Source organism: Sapajus apella, unplaced genomic scaffold (genome assembly GCF_009761245.1).
Source record: "Sapajus apella isolate SASKATOON/1434 unplaced genomic scaffold, GSC_monkey_1.0 scaffold49, whole genome shotgun sequence".
Lineage (NCBI taxonomy): Eukaryota > Metazoa > Chordata > Mammalia > Primates > Cebidae > Sapajus > Sapajus apella.
The window spans coordinates 16088580-16104092 of NW_022436989.1; the positions used below are offsets into that span (position 1 = coordinate 16088580).

Genomic DNA, 15513 nt, shown 5'->3' on the forward strand with positions numbered 1-15513 from the left:
ATACATTGTGAAATGATTGCCACAGTCAAGCTATCTAAGCAATTTATTATTTGTTTATTCATTTTTGAGACAGGGTCTCACTCTTTTGCCCAGGCTGGGGATACAGTCATACAGTCAGGGCTCCCTGCAACCTCGACCTCCTGGGCTCAAGCCATCCTCCTGCCTCAGTTCCCCCGAGTAGCTGGGGCTATTGGTGTGCACCACCATGCTGAGCTAATTTTTTTTGAACTTTAGTAGAGACAAGATCTCACCGTGTTGAGCAGGCTGATCTCAAAACTCCGAAGTTCAAGCAGTCTTCCTGCTTTGGCCTCCCAAAGTGCTGGGATTATAGCCATGAGCCACCATGCCCCGCCTATCTAAGCAATTTATTAAAGGAGAAAAATCTTTTGCATCTGTGAACTTTTCTGTAAACATTCAATAAAGAGGAAGGACTCATGTTCTAGTCACACCCAGCTATATACCATCAGTAACACCCTTACATATTGTTAAATCTGCCACGTCTTGAAGCTTTACCAGGTTCCCATATGTGGAAGGTCTCAACTGCATAGCAAAACTAGAAAGGGCTAATAAGAGTTTCTCTCTCATCATCAAGATTCTACTGAAAGACAAAGTATAAAACATTCCCACAATAGTGGGATTTTCTTGTTTCCATTTAAATCAAATGTAGCCTTAATTTTTTAAAATACAGCTTTTAATACAAGTTTTTCTTTATTTGTGATAAGCTAAAATATATATGTTTTTCCCCCCTCAGAGCCAGGCCAAGTCTATTGCAGAACAAAAGAGATTCCCGTTTGCCACTGATAATGACAGCACAAATGAAGAGTTAGGTAAGACTCGAATCTGGGAATATTTCTGTAATATTTGCCTCCATTTTTTGGTGAGACGCGTTAACAGGAAGGCAGGATGGTTAGGTATAATGAACACAGAGACTGGCTCTGCCAATTTGAGCTGCTTGATCTTGCATAGAACATTCAGCCTTGTGAAGTTCCATTTATTATATGTCCAAAAAAAAAAAAAAAGGTTTGGATGGAATAATCTGTTCCAGCTCTCCATTTCTATTGAAATTAATAATTATGGTAATGAGCTCTTATGAGCTGTTCCTATTCAGTAATAGGCTATTTGTGTGCTGTCATCAGATGAGCAATGAAGTGAGCAATGAAGAAGTGAAAGCAGAATAGAATCTCAAACTACCTGCTTTTCTATGTAGTGAAATAGCTATGTTTAAGCTATTTTACTCATAATGCTAGTCAGTTATTTTTGGGTCTAAGAATGTGAGTGTAGAAAAATTGAATTCATTCATATCAGCATGAGTCACATAGTTTGGTATGTTCATTGCATGTTTTAAAACAGGCTGGTTTTATCAGTGTCAGATGTGCACTGGGTGTATTTCCCTTACTGTCTAGTGAGCTTACATGTGAAGAAGTGGAGATAAATTGAATACAGGGCTGAGCAGTGCAACCAGACAGACTATTGAAGCACGTTCTCACATGTCACCCAAAGTACCTGCAGGAATTCTTTTCTATCTAATTTATGCATAATTATTTTATCCTTACCATGGCCATACATGTTTGATATTAAGACTAAGTGCTCTTTATATTGGCTTCTTTCCTGTTAGTGTGGAGTCTTGCTCTGTGGCCCAGGCTGGAGTGCAGTGATGCAATTATAGCTCACTGCAGCCTTGAGCTGGGTTGGAATATCTTCTCACCTCAGACTCCTGAGTAGGTGGATTATAGGTACATGCCACTATGCCTGGCTAATTTTTAAAAATTTTTTATAGAGTCCAGGACTCACCATATTGCCCAGCTGGTATCAAACTCTTGGGCTCCAGGGACCCTCCCACCTTGGCCTCCCAGAGTGCTGACTATTTTGGAAATGTGAATCACTTTATGGTGATTTTCTTTGAGGAGGCTTTGAGGATTGTCCTTCAAGGCATCAGATCTGGTCTTTTCTGAAGTCCTTGGATTCCACTTAGCGTAGTGTTTATTTATTAAAACAATGAATTCAGGGCTTGATATGTGCTAGGTGTGTTCTGTTCTCCAAGAATAATTCTAGTAGACCCTGGGGTAGCATAGGCCCTGAGCTGGCCTGTGATCTTTTGTACCCAGTATTTTTTCTTGAAAAAATGATATCTGTGAACATATACATTGCTCGGAGATGTGGGATTGCTGGTAAGTAGAGATTTCTGAGAAAGTCCAGTTATAGCAGCTTTTCCTTTATGTCTTTAGACTCCTATAACAAAATTTAGATCCTAATTGTTATTTGTATTTGTACAAGATTTGTATTATGATTATTCTTTTATTAATACATATTTCTGGGTTTTGTTCACAAAATGTTGAGTTTTAGGTGGAGATATTTGAAAACTGCATTTGATTTTGAGTGGAATTCAATTGCTTAGATGTGGATAGCCATCTAAATATGTTCTAAACTACAAAATTTATTTCTGAAAATCATACTTGTTTTTATGGCTGGCTCATTGATTGATTTGTTCATTCAATAGATATTACTCATTATGGGATGATAGATAGGAAATAAAAATTTAGATTTGAAAGGAGTCTTTAAGAAAATCTTCTACAGGCTTATTAAGCAAGACCCAGACAGTTATGAGAAGTGAATGAGCTCCCCGTGGTCATGTGGCTGGTGAGTGGCAGAGCCAGAATCCAAGCCCAGATCTTGGTTTTCTGATCTATCGTCATCTTCTTGTATTCAAAAAAGTACAAGTGTATGTTTTTATCCATGTTCATCTGACCATTAAGGAATTTCAACCACTTGGCCATCCCTCCAGCGCACAGTGGTTTGGGAGCAGCCTTGATTTGTTTCAGCGTACGGCACGGGCTGAGAGGTTAGGCTCTGGAGCCAAGCAGCTTGCTGCTTTCCTCTGACTCACTGCCTGTGGTCCTTGGACAGCTTATTTAACTACTTTATGGGTTAATAATTGTACCTTCCTCATTGCAGTGGAGGAGCAAATGAGTTAATACTGGTAAAGGATATTACTATGCCTGGCACATACTGTATTAAGAACACAATGCCTGTAGCTACTATGATTCTTGCTACTGTTTTTACTACTATTACTGCCCGTCCTTCCACCCCCAAAACTGAAGGCATCCTCTGGTTACCTGGAGGTTAGCTATCTGAATGGTATCCATTGTCAGCATTCTGAACATGAATTTTGGCTTAACTGATCTTTTCAAAAAAAGTAGGGCAAAAGGGCTCTCTTTTTATTTTGAAGAACGCCCCCAGAAGTGCTTGTATTATTGTGGTGCTCAATTTGAACTTCATTTTTACTCTATTGATTTATGAATATATTTTCAACTCTTTCTACATTTCATTTCTGTTTCTGCTTTGTTTAATGTTTTTACTATTTTTAACTGTCAGGAAATAGAAGCTTTAATGACAGTGAAAGTTTTCATTGCCCATCTTCTTGAACACCTATTAGGTCCTAAAAGGTAAAATTTTACAGGAAAGCTTTTTTTGCAAAGAAATGTCATCAAAATAGTTATATTGATTGAGGAATTAAATGTTTTTCAGGGATTTTTTTGGAGGGGGGCTAAGGGTTAAGCAGTCAGGGCAAATATTGTAGATGCTAATATAATCTAGAAGATTCAAATATTGTTTTTTGGATGGGTGGCAGAATTTAGTCAGAATATTGCTGTGTTTTCAGAGATTGTCCTGGCTCTGTTTTCTAAATACCACTTTCCTAAACAATGTGATAAAAGATGATTCTTTAGTATATATTTTGAGTAGCATATGACTATATTTTGAAGGGAAGAAAGACTGTCATTGCATTATAATGGTGTGCATTATCCACAGTTAAGCATTATGTTACCAAATTTGAGTCCCTGTTTTTGTTCTTATTAGATAATTGGCAAAAAATTCAGCACTCTCAGGAATTGATATTTGTGATGCTATTTGGGTATTTCTCATAACATTCACAGTAAAAATCACATTGCCATGTTAGATGGACATTATTTAGGTTTATTACTAGCTTTTTTGATAGCTAGGAGACATCACAAAGGTTATTTGGGATTTGAAAATGAATGATGGGCTTAGAAAAAGATAAGTATCTCCTGTAGGCAGATATTTCATAGATGACTTTAACAATTTAAATCTAGATGGAATTGGAAGGCTGATTAGCAAGTGCGGAGTGATGAAAGTAGAAGAATTCAATGGCACCTTATTAACTTCTAGGCTTTCTTTAACTGCTTTCAGTGCTTGGAGCTGCCTTTGGAGATTTACCGAAGAATTTAGTTATTGATTCTAGTTTGAGTTACTTTATTTTTTTCCTTTAATATTTTTGTATTTTGTTTTATAGCTATTGCTTATGTCTTGATTGGCAGTGGTCTCTATGATGAAGCAATACGGCATTTTTCAACAATGCTTCAGGTAATTTTTCTTCTTATTTATATAATTTCAAGTTTAAAGTTATGATAAAAATATGGACTAATGCATAGCTGAAGTGCTGTAATGAAACATGTTTTTAAATTATACAAGAAAACAAAAGAAATTGGTATGACTGAGCACTTTCCTGGTGCCAGGCCTTGTGACATGCTTTCATTTAATCTTTTAAATGAAAGATTTTAAATAAAACCTCATTTTAAATGAGAAAAAGGGAATCTAATCAGCTCAAGCAGTTTGCTCATAGTCTCCCGACCATCAAGTTGCAGAGATGGGATTCAAATGCAAGCTTTAAAAACACATTAGCTTCAGTTTACTTTCCTCTCTACCACAGTATCTCCCACGAGATATAGACACTGGAAATTCTTGAAATTCCAACTTATTTTCACACAGGAGTTGATCTTCATGATTAACTTAATTTCTACTCATAGGTATGTTTTTCACCTTAAGTATAATTATGAGACTCCTTAATGAAGTATTGGGTCTTTACTGATTGGTGGCTGCGCTAAAGTCTGGTTAAGATAAAGCATGCAAGCACTGCGTGTATAAGAGTTGCTGCCCAGCAGCATCGGCCTTATATCTTGTATCATTATTTAACTGTATGCACTGTTGGTGCCTAACCATTTAGTGATTGTTGATGTGTCTTTCCAGTAAAGTACAGTGAAGAAGATAATGGATTTTAGAGCTAGAGATGCCTTAATTCCAATCCACTCTGCTTCTTGCTACAAAGTTGTTTAACCTCCTGAGTTATGGAGATAATAGTAACTACCGCCAAAAAAATTCTTTTTTGGTTTAAATGAAATATCCTGTTAAAGTAATTACTACCCAGTGCCTGGCACATAGTAAGTGCTTAGTAAATTTTGGCTAGTCAGAGTACCATTCTTGTGTATATTCATCTGTGCTAATCATAGCAAGTGCCAACAAATGCCTTACAATCTAGCAGGCAGACTTAATTTAAATGATTAATTTTGAAATTTTAGTTTGCTTTGTTTTCTCTTTAAAAATAAGGTTAATTACATTGATAATATCTTGATTCTCAAACAATTGATGAGATATTTTTTGTTATTACTTTGAGGTCTTTGGATCCAAGCAGCACTATATTTGGGTGGTCATGTGGAATACTATTGTTCAGTGGAATTTAAAGTACAAAGGGTAGACTATAAATAGTTTTAAAAATTACCTTTCTGTTAAGGGTTGGGAATGTTATAAAAGGTAAGCAAGCACTTTTACACAGTTAACACTTGACCCTGGTTTGAAAGGGACGTTTTGATACATTTATAGGAGCAAATATCAGTTAATTTAAGGCAACCAGGGTGGAGCATAGAATCCAGCAGAAATAGAAGGAGTTTGTAGATGTATTGTCATTTTATTCAACTTTTTGAAAATATTATTACCATTGTGGTTGAAGACAATATAACACTGTTAAAATATTTTCAATAATAAAAAATTTTCCAATTCTGCCACTTTAACATTGTTTAAATTTTTTATTCATACCTTTTCAAAGTATGCATTTATTTTATAATCTGATATGTGTACTGTTTTATATTACTTTTTCACTTAATTCTATACTGTAAATGTTTTTCAGTATTTTTCTAGTCTTGTGATTTTAATGGCTCTATGATATGCCTTTGTTTTGTCTGTTTATAGTTGTAGATATTTCTCATGCAATTGTGTTCAGAAAGTATATTAGCATTTTTCTCTTTGTGCAAAGAAGATAATAATGTTTTGAAATGTCATATTGCATTTTCATCGATCTGTGATACAGTGAGTTACTTTCAGCTGGGAAATCTCTTTTTGAGAATGTGTGGATTATGTTAGACTGTTTTGCTGGCAGTTCAGACTATTGATGGGGCAGGGATGAATGCAGTGGAAAGTTCAAACGCAGACGAACTAACTGGGTGGTCATTTATAACATATTTTTCTATAGCAGCAAAAATGCCCTTGACTTTCCTGCTGGTGCTTTCCTCGGTGATTTCTCTCTCTTTACCCTTTATCTTGATGCTTTCCCGCTTTTTCCACATCATGACACATGTGGAAATAATATTTGCATGGCACGTGGGTAAGCAAGAATAGCTTTGGAGCCATCCAGATAAAGCTGTGTGAAAATCTGTTTGATTTTCCTTGTATTATATGACTGATAAGAAATAGAAAATCCAAAGATTCTACACTCCAGCCAGAGAGCAAGAACCTGTATCTGAAAAAAAAGGAAGAAAATATGAAGATTCGATGTTAAATGCTAAAATTACTTTCAAAAATTTTAATAAGAAACTTGGCCCTACTTTTCTGGACAAAACTTTTCTGTATTAGAGTTTATGTTTGAAGTTGATGCACATAGTCTCTGTCTGACTTTTCTGTTGATTTTATCAAACTCTTGATAGCCAGTGTCATCAAGACACTGTAAAAGTAGGTGGGAACAAATGTCCAAAGAATAGTTATTGCTTTTTCTCCAATTGATTAAAATTCCTTTTTTCATCATAAATCATAATTTGCATAAATCATTCTCTTTATATATTACATGTATGATTATTCTCTAAATCATTGCTCTTTTCTTTTTTGTTTTGTTTGTTTTTTCTTCTGTTGGCAAGTGTAGTGATAATATTTCTTGCAGTAATGAAATACATTTTTATCTCAATAATACTTTTTCATATCCAGTATTTCAGAATAGTGATGAAGCTTTTCTTCTAGCATACATAGATGTTGCTCTACTGTTTTTCATTCTTCAGCTTATATCGAACTACATATCACTTGAGAAGCATTTTTCTTTGTATATGCTAATATATTTTTACCTGTTCCTTGCAGGGCCTTCCAGATATGCAAAATTGCAGTGTTTTTAAACCAGTAAATGTCCTTTAACAAATCTTTAAAGTGGTAGCTATTCATGCACAGATTTTTTAGTTTTCTTGAGTTCATTAACTCTTGGCAAATTTTTTTTTTAAAGACAGCTCGTGAGCTCCAGTATGAAGCAACGGAGCATGGAATCTGATTCCGTTCATAGAAGCAAACAACAAATGGGGTCTTGGGGGCTTGGATTTTATTAGAATCACTATTTTGATAAGATCATTTAATATGAATTTCAGATCTACATATAAGGGATCCTTTAACTCCAGAATGACTTTTTGATGTAAAACTCTTACACCTTTCCTGTTGTCTTGGTTTCACCATCAGATTACATACCTGGGAAATAGTTCCATAATCCTTGGTGTTTCAAAGTGTTTATTGGAATGTTTATTCCCAGTGGTTTGATTTTCCTTTATGGAAGTATCAAGGTTTCTAACTGAGCACAATGACAGGATTTAATAGATGTCAGTCTGCATTAGAAACTCTTGATTTTTAAAGTTTATGAGTTAGTGTTGTCTCTATGCCAGTGCCCTGAAGTCACTTCCACGTGTGTCAGTGCATCCATAATAGTGTTCTTGGATTGAAAAGTAGAACTTTTCCTAATTTCTGTGCTTTTTTGGTCCCCATGCAGGGCTGGGTATAACATAAATACTTCAGCAATTTTATGAGGCAATTTGGCCTTTGCTGTTCATTATGTGACCTTGAGCTCATCTGATTTTGATCTGATTCCAGTGGAGCTAAATTTGTAAAAGAACATTATTTCCTATTTAACACTAGCACACAAAATTGAAAACATTCCTCTGCATAGAATTTTTAATAACATCCTTTATGCAAATATGTGTGTCTGTCACTCAGGTAAAATCTAATCCTCATTACATTGCTTATGTACTGACTGTTTTGACTTGTTTGTTTTTAGATCCAGTGAGTTTCCAGTTTTAATTTAAAAAGCCAGCCTTGTAGGGGTAAATACACTAAATACTGTAAAATTTAAAATCACTGTATAACTAATAAAATGAGGATGATATATTAGACCTTTTTTTCTTTTGAAAATTGAGACATCTAAGTAAACACAACACCTTCTAGACAACTGTCTTATTATACCATGATTTTGCAGTGGCATAGAGTAAAATTGGAAGATTGAAGTAATCTTTTTCATTTCACTCTTTTTAAGAGTATAGAAACTTCTTAATGAAACTTTAAAAAAAGTTTCTGAAAACTTTATAAAGTATAAATACTATAAAAATATTTTGAAAAATTGCTCTTCAGAGCCCAATTTGTTTTTAGGAATAAACATTGATTTTTATTTGGGGGAAAAAACCCAATAATTTATTATGGCATTCCATAAAGATAAGTTTTTGGATTTTTAGCTAATGATAGATAAAATAATAATTAAATAAAGTTGCATCAACTTTTAAAAGTAATAAAATCTGTTATTTAAATTTAGGAATGCTTAATACTAGACTGTAGATATAACAGCCACAATAATTACATGTCCTTCCTGACTGCTAGGAAAACATTCTGAAAAGAAAGAAAAATTGGATAGAGGAAACCTAAATACATTACAGATGAGCACAGTAACCAAGTCAGTGCTGTAGTAATGATGAGACCATGGGGTGACTTGGAGGGAGGCCTGTGCAAGGGGCTCTGTGTGAGGCATACATCCAGTCCTACAGTCCAGATCATGATGGCTGCCTTTAGGAAGTTGTCAGTGTTCGGATATTTCAGCTGTTGCAAACTTTTGAATGGCCGGGTTGTTTTTTAAACTTAAAATTTTTATTGCTACCAAAATGTTCCAGCCACAAGAGCTGGAGGCCCACCATACATTATTCACCGTGGCACATCTGTCATAGAGCTTTGCCTTCCTGTTACCCTGGATCGGGCTCTTGTTTCCCATGGACTATACCCTACTACTATTAGCCATGTTGTCCTGCTTGCTTCCCCTTTGGGAAGAACATGGTTAGCAGGGCTGACTTTGATCTGACAGATGAATCTCTTGTCTTCTGTGTTGATTTTTGCTTGCTATTCGTAGTCCATGGCAGGAATAGCATGGCTTTGTATGGTATTCCTAGCATGTGGAACCTGATACAGCTAACAGTAGGCCCTGAGTAAATAATTGTGGAATGAACAGCCAACATCCATACAACATACAGTGGGAATAAAGGAGAAGGAACGTATTTAAAATTGCTGGTAAACCCAGCACTTTGGAAGGTTGAAGCAGGAGGATCACTTGAGCCCAGGAGTTTGAGACCAGCCTGGGCAACAAAGTGAGACCCCCATCTCTACAAAAAGAAAATTTAAATTGGCCTGATGTGATGGTGCACTCCTATAGCCCAGCTACCTGAAAGGCTGAGGTGGAAGCATTGCTTGAGCCCAGGAGTTTAAGGCTGTAGTGAGCTAGGCTTGCACCACTGCACTCCAGCCTGTGTGACAGAGTGAGACCCTGTCTTTACAAAAAGAAAAAAAAAGAGGAAGGAGATGAGGCTGAACAATAAGGCAGGAAAATGACTAATGTTTTCTGCAAAACCATTTAGATGTTACCTTTTTTTTTTTTTTTTTGTATTGTGTGTTGCTACGCTTTAATGGGTCCTGAAATTAATTGGCAAGTCAAGATTAGCACTATTTTTTTAAAAGTGAAATATAACCCCAAAGCCTAAAACACCATAAAATATATATATAAAAAAGTGAAATATGAAAATATCAGATTCTACTGTGTATAGTAAGTCCTAGGTATAAGCTAGTGAAACTGTTTTGATACGTGTGTGTGTATGTTGTACACATGTATATGTATGTACTGGGTTGTAATATAAAAAGTATTTCAGTGGTTTGGAGTTAAAAAAATTTGAATGTCACTGTATTAGGTGTTGGGGAGTCACTGAATAATTTCAGTTAGGGAAGTGATGTGATGAGACTTTAGTGTTAGAAAGATAACTCTTGGTGTGTGTCTGTGGAGAATCTCAGGTAAGGTGATCACAGTATCCTAGATGAGAGTGGAAGGCTTAGAACAGGGCAGTGGCTGATAGAGTGGGCGGGAGGACCCCGATCTGTTCAGAAGATGAGAGGGCCAGGATTTGATGAGGAGTGTGTGAGCTGGAGGGCAGGAAGATGTCAGAGCACCAGCCCCGGCCACGGGTGTGCAGGGATGCCATTCATGTTAGTAGAATAACTGTTTACTGACACCTTTTTCTGATTCACCTCTTGGTCATCTAGAGTAAACTTTTTTCTCAGTTAGGAGAAAAGGGGTTTGGATAATATATTTTGAACTGTAACAAATCTGAGCATAGGTTTGGTTCTTCCTGCAGACATATGTTATCCTAAGGCAAGCTTGTCTAACCCACAGGCTCCATGCAGCCCAGGATGGCTTTGGTTGTGGCCCAACACAGATTTGTAAACTTTCTTAAAATATTATGAGATTTATTATTTTTTTAGTTCATTAGCTATCATTAGTATTAAGGTATTTTATATATGGCCCAAGACAATTCTTCTTCCAGTGTGGTCCAGGGAAGCCAAGAGATTGGACACCCCTGCTCTAGAGGATGAGCTTGCTGGGCTCACCGCCTTCCACCCCAGCCTGGCCAGGGTTCTGTTCAACTGTTGACTGTTCTGTCTTCTGGCTTTTTTTGCCATGGAAAAACATGAAGCCAGTCTTACTTTTAATTCCTCAGGAGGTTCCCTTTTTTCCTGCTTCCCTTTTCCCCCTTATACCTGTATTCTTTTTTCATCCAAACCACTTGTTCTGCCTTCCTTTAAGCCGGGAAGAATACTTAAATGTTTAAAAGTGCTTGTCTCTGGGGGGAGGATTATAGGGCACCCTTTACTTTCTGCTCGTTGCTTTTCTTCATTTTCTAAATTTTTGCAGTGAAACGTGTATAATTTAAACATTTTTTTCCGATTATAAATGAACATGTCTGTTTTAAACAATTAACAGAAATATAACAATGTATTAAGTATAATGGGACTATATCTAGTAATCTCACTCCCCAGAGGAAATTCCTGGTAGTATTTTGGAGAGTTTCTTTCTGTGCACATAATGGTTCACACAATCACATATGATTTATGAAATGTAACTCCCATCCTTCTGTAGATCTATAATGTGTACTTTTTTCCCCTCTCAGCAAATAGCATGAGCACCTCTATGCCAGTTATATATAAGTTATAAATCATAAATCCAGAAATTTGTAGGGGCCAGGGAGGTAACGTGAGCAATGAGAGTTGGTGCAGTGTGGTAGTGATGGGTAGGCCCTGTGGTGAACTGATGAGCATGTACCTCTCATCAAGAGAAAGCTAGTGCTTAGCTCTGGTCACTTATTTATTGCTGTGTGAGAATGCCAACATGTGGGCCTGTATTTGTTGGATCTTTTGATGTTCTAAGAGAAGCTAGAAACCTCAAATTGTTTAGTTGAATTTTTGCAATTTTTCATATACCATGTAGTCCAATCTGCTGTCTGGGTTGTGGCCAGTGATGTGCCAGTTTACCACTGAGTATAGATGCATCTCATTCCATTTGAGTAGCCTTTAAGAAAATTTAAATACATGTTATCTTCTCCTTTATTTTTTGCCATTTACTCATCATTGAAGTAGTTGCGTTCATTTTCTACAATACTGGCAGATACCCTAGCTCAGAATTGAAACTGAACAATGTCTGGCAGATACCCTAGCTCAGAATTGTAACTTTATCAGGTTTTTGCAGAGACTTTTTCTGGAGAATCTAGTGCTGTTCTGTTAAATACCTTAGCAGTGCAAGACTTCCACCCAGGACCTTATAGCCAGAGGCAGCTGTTTCTTCTTTTTTAACCATATAGTGAACCATTCAAAGAAGTAAAAATTGTAGAGGCTAAATGTAGATGAGAGTCATTTCATTCACTTACCAACTAACCTGGGTGTAAGGACTCAATGGCCAGGGTCAACAGATGTTTTGTCGTTGGTCCCAATAGGTGTTTCCTCCACCCCATTTGGATTGCAGGATAGCAGGAGAGAGCATGAGAACAGGTTGCAAAAAGGGTCTGTTTTTTATTTTAACCCATTAGTATGCAGGGTTGTATTCATCTCCAACAGATTTCAGTGCAGACTCATTTCTAGTCCATTGTGTTGGCACTGAGTGATTCTTTCCTTTTCATGTTATTTCATGGATATGTGAGAGGAAACACACGCGTTAAAGGCATTACCCAGTCCTTTGCTCACATCTCTTTACCCCTCTGAGCCTCTGTCTTCTCCTCTGTAAGACATGATTGCTGATGCTGCCAGAGTTGTTGAGAGGATTGCATTTTAAATAAGATGACTCTTTGAAAGAAACTGGCATGTTGCTCAGTAATATTGGTTCCCTTCTCCTCTCTTTATTATTTTTTTTCAACATGAAACTTTTATCACATTTCATTCAAATTAGCTTTAAGAACATAGACGTTTCAGGTTGGAGACTGCGTATTGACTTATGAGTGGTTGTAGCATAAAGAAGTAGAGCTGTCACTTGTGGCATTAATGTGCTTTAAGCAGAAACTGATTTTTTGTTTTGTTTTGTTTTGTTTATGGTTTTTGACGTGTTTCTGTTTTGGTCTGACTAGGAGGAGCCTGATCTGGTTAGTGCAATTTATGGCCGAGGGATAGCCTATGGAAAGAAGGGACTACATGTGAGTATGTAATAGTTATGATTGCCATAGCGCCTACATGACCTGACACAGACCAGGGTTTTGCTAGCACTGCTACTGTTCATTGACCCTTGATGGGACATGGAGTGGTATCTATGGTTCCAGTTCACAGATGAGAAAATGGCAGCTAGTAAGTGGTGGACTGGGGATTTCCACCCAGATCTGGGGTCAACTTTGATGAACTGGATGTAGACTAAGAAAAGCATGAGACCCTGATTGTATTCCTAAGAGACATTTAATGGTCGAAGTGTAGACTGGGTATCAATAGTGCAGTAGGACTTAGAATTTGAGTTCCCTTCACAATTATTAAAGCTTGATGAAAGAACAAAAGGTTTCTTTAGGCGTGTAACATTTATTTTTGTTATATTTTATACTTTTTGCAGATAGGTGTAATATCTTTGTAGCTATAATCAAATTATTCCCCTTAATTTCTCTGAGAAAGGCTGGAGGAGGACTATAATAATCATGTTTTACGTGAAAAAAGGTACCACAATATAAAAATGAAGACTGCTGAAATTATGTAGTAAATCACAAAATGGTGTAAGTTCAGCTTTCCTAGTCTAGGAGATTATATGCAAACTTTTTCTATTGTCTTACTGTATACTAAAAATATTTGTGTGAAATTGTGCTTTGAGAAAGAAATACCACTTTTGCAACTTTTACATTAAAAATATTTAAAATGTTTAACCTTTTTATTACAATTTATAAAATATTAAAATTAATATTGTACTAACCTTGTGCTGGCCTATTGGAGATCTTTGTCTGTTTATATACTTCTGAGGCATAGAGGACTGAGAATGAATTCGGAATTGGGAATGATGGAAATGGGTAGGAAGGAAATGACATTGCACTCAGAGCATCAGTGAATGACCAGGTTGAAGTTGTGCTAGCAAAGTTCAGAGCTGCCTCTTCCTAATTCTCTGCTTTTAAAATTATAGTTCTTGATATTAAATTTGCTTGTATATTTAGTAAAAAGTTACACATGCATTTTTAATGTAAAAGTAACATGCAAATGTTAAAGAGAACTTACCTAAGCTTCTTAAGATATAGATTTATAGGCTTATGTTTTTATTAGACACTGACTTGATCCATTTCTGTTCCCCCATTGCCACCAGTCAGCATCATTTCACGTGCTGGTATCCATGTACTCATCCATTGAGATTCGTTGATTCCATGTTTAAGCAGATTAAGTGTAGATAATATCCTGCCATCTGTGGAACTTGTGATAGGTAGCCGGGTCTAACGTGTTATTGTTGAGTAAGTAGGTAGACTTGAGTGAGTTAAATAATTGTAATATCATGACTGATTTGACATGGCACATCTCTTTCATAGAAGTGAAGTTCATATTTATTTCTAAACAATTGGTTATATCATTACTAAATTACTAGTTTTCTCAGAAAATCTTTTCAGCCTGGTTTTGAGTAACAGTATGTCTCATACTAAGCTAATGCCTTTTCAAGGACATTAAGAATGCTGAGCTTGCTCTGTTCGAACTGAGCCGAGTAATTACCTTGGAACCAGATCGTCCAGAGGTATTTGAGCAGCGAGCAGAAGTGAGTGTGGTTTTCTTTTTCCCTCTGTCGTTATTGGGTTAGTCAAATCTCAATTTTTTTTCCTATTATTTTATTACTTGTAAATTTTAATGCTCCCTTAAAACTCTTATGTTTTTCTATGTAGGTACTTAATGCCTTTAAACATGGTTGAAATTACTAGAAAACTGTAGACTGCGTGATATTCCTGAACTAACATAGAAGAGTAATATTTAGTATGAAAATAGTGGTTATGACATGTAGTACTTCTATAGATATTCACTGAAAAATATAACACATAATATTTACTGTCTATGTGACATACTTTAGCAAGACTGGGAGTTTGGTGAAACTGGAATTCACAGCCCTTGGAAGCGTTCATTCTGCTGATATGTATGTGTGCAAGCACTTAAATATAGTTCCTGTGAGATAGACCTAGCTGCATAGACACATAGATCAAATATGTGTGTAAGCACCTAAATGTAATTCCTAGGAGATAGACCTAGCTGCATAGATACATAGGTCAAATATGTGTGCAAACAACTTAAATATAATTCCTATGAGATAGACCTAGCTGCACAGATACATAGATCAAGTGAGGATGATTGCAGCCACATCTTAAAGGAACTTGAAGTTCTTGAGACAGAGAGATAATGTGGTGAAGATGCCATGTAATACTGGCTCAAGTAGACAGAGGAGGCACTTCTTTAGGAAGAGAAGGGGAATGTCGGGAGTGTTTGCTGAGGCCATAGGAGGAAGTGAAGCTAGGGCTGATCCAATCCCATGGTATGGTGGGGACACGATGGAGGAGAGTGTACAGCGCATGGACGAGACTCTGTACAAAGGCATTCTGTTTAATGTTTTTAAGTGAAATGTGTTTATTTTACATTCTTAAAATAATAAGCGATCTAGGCTTCATATGTGTTAATGTATTTAGTCTGAATAAAACAACTTTTAATTATCTGATATGATCTCATAGTTGAACTAAAGAAAAAATTACTTTTATTTTCTCTTTTGAAAGAGAAAACTAGTTAAGGAAGTGCTAAGGGTGTAGGAATTTAAAAACTATATTTACGATATTTTTGTTCTCAAGATTATTGTGTCTTACAGTTCAG

General features: G+C 36.3%; 1 protein-coding gene across 10 annotated transcripts in view; it reads left to right on the forward strand.

Annotated features, from left to right (window-relative positions):
• Positions 1 to 15513, forward strand: part of TTC13 (tetratricopeptide repeat domain 13) — a 76853-nt gene that overhangs the window by 21213 nt on the left and 40127 nt on the right. For 5 of the 10 annotated variants that reach the window (XM_032242347.1, XM_032242346.1, XM_032242344.1 and 2 more), the window contains exons 3-4: positions 752 to 827; positions 4310 to 4380. In XM_032242347.1, coding sequence (XP_032098238.1) covers positions 752 to 827; positions 4310 to 4380 — 147 coding nt within the window. Of the gene's footprint in view, positions 1 to 751; positions 828 to 4309; positions 4381 to 12785; positions 12852 to 14329; positions 14423 to 15513 lie in introns of all 10 variants that reach the window. The other 5 variants (XM_032242341.1, XM_032242340.1, XM_032242343.1 and 2 more) reach the window with 3 other exon arrangements.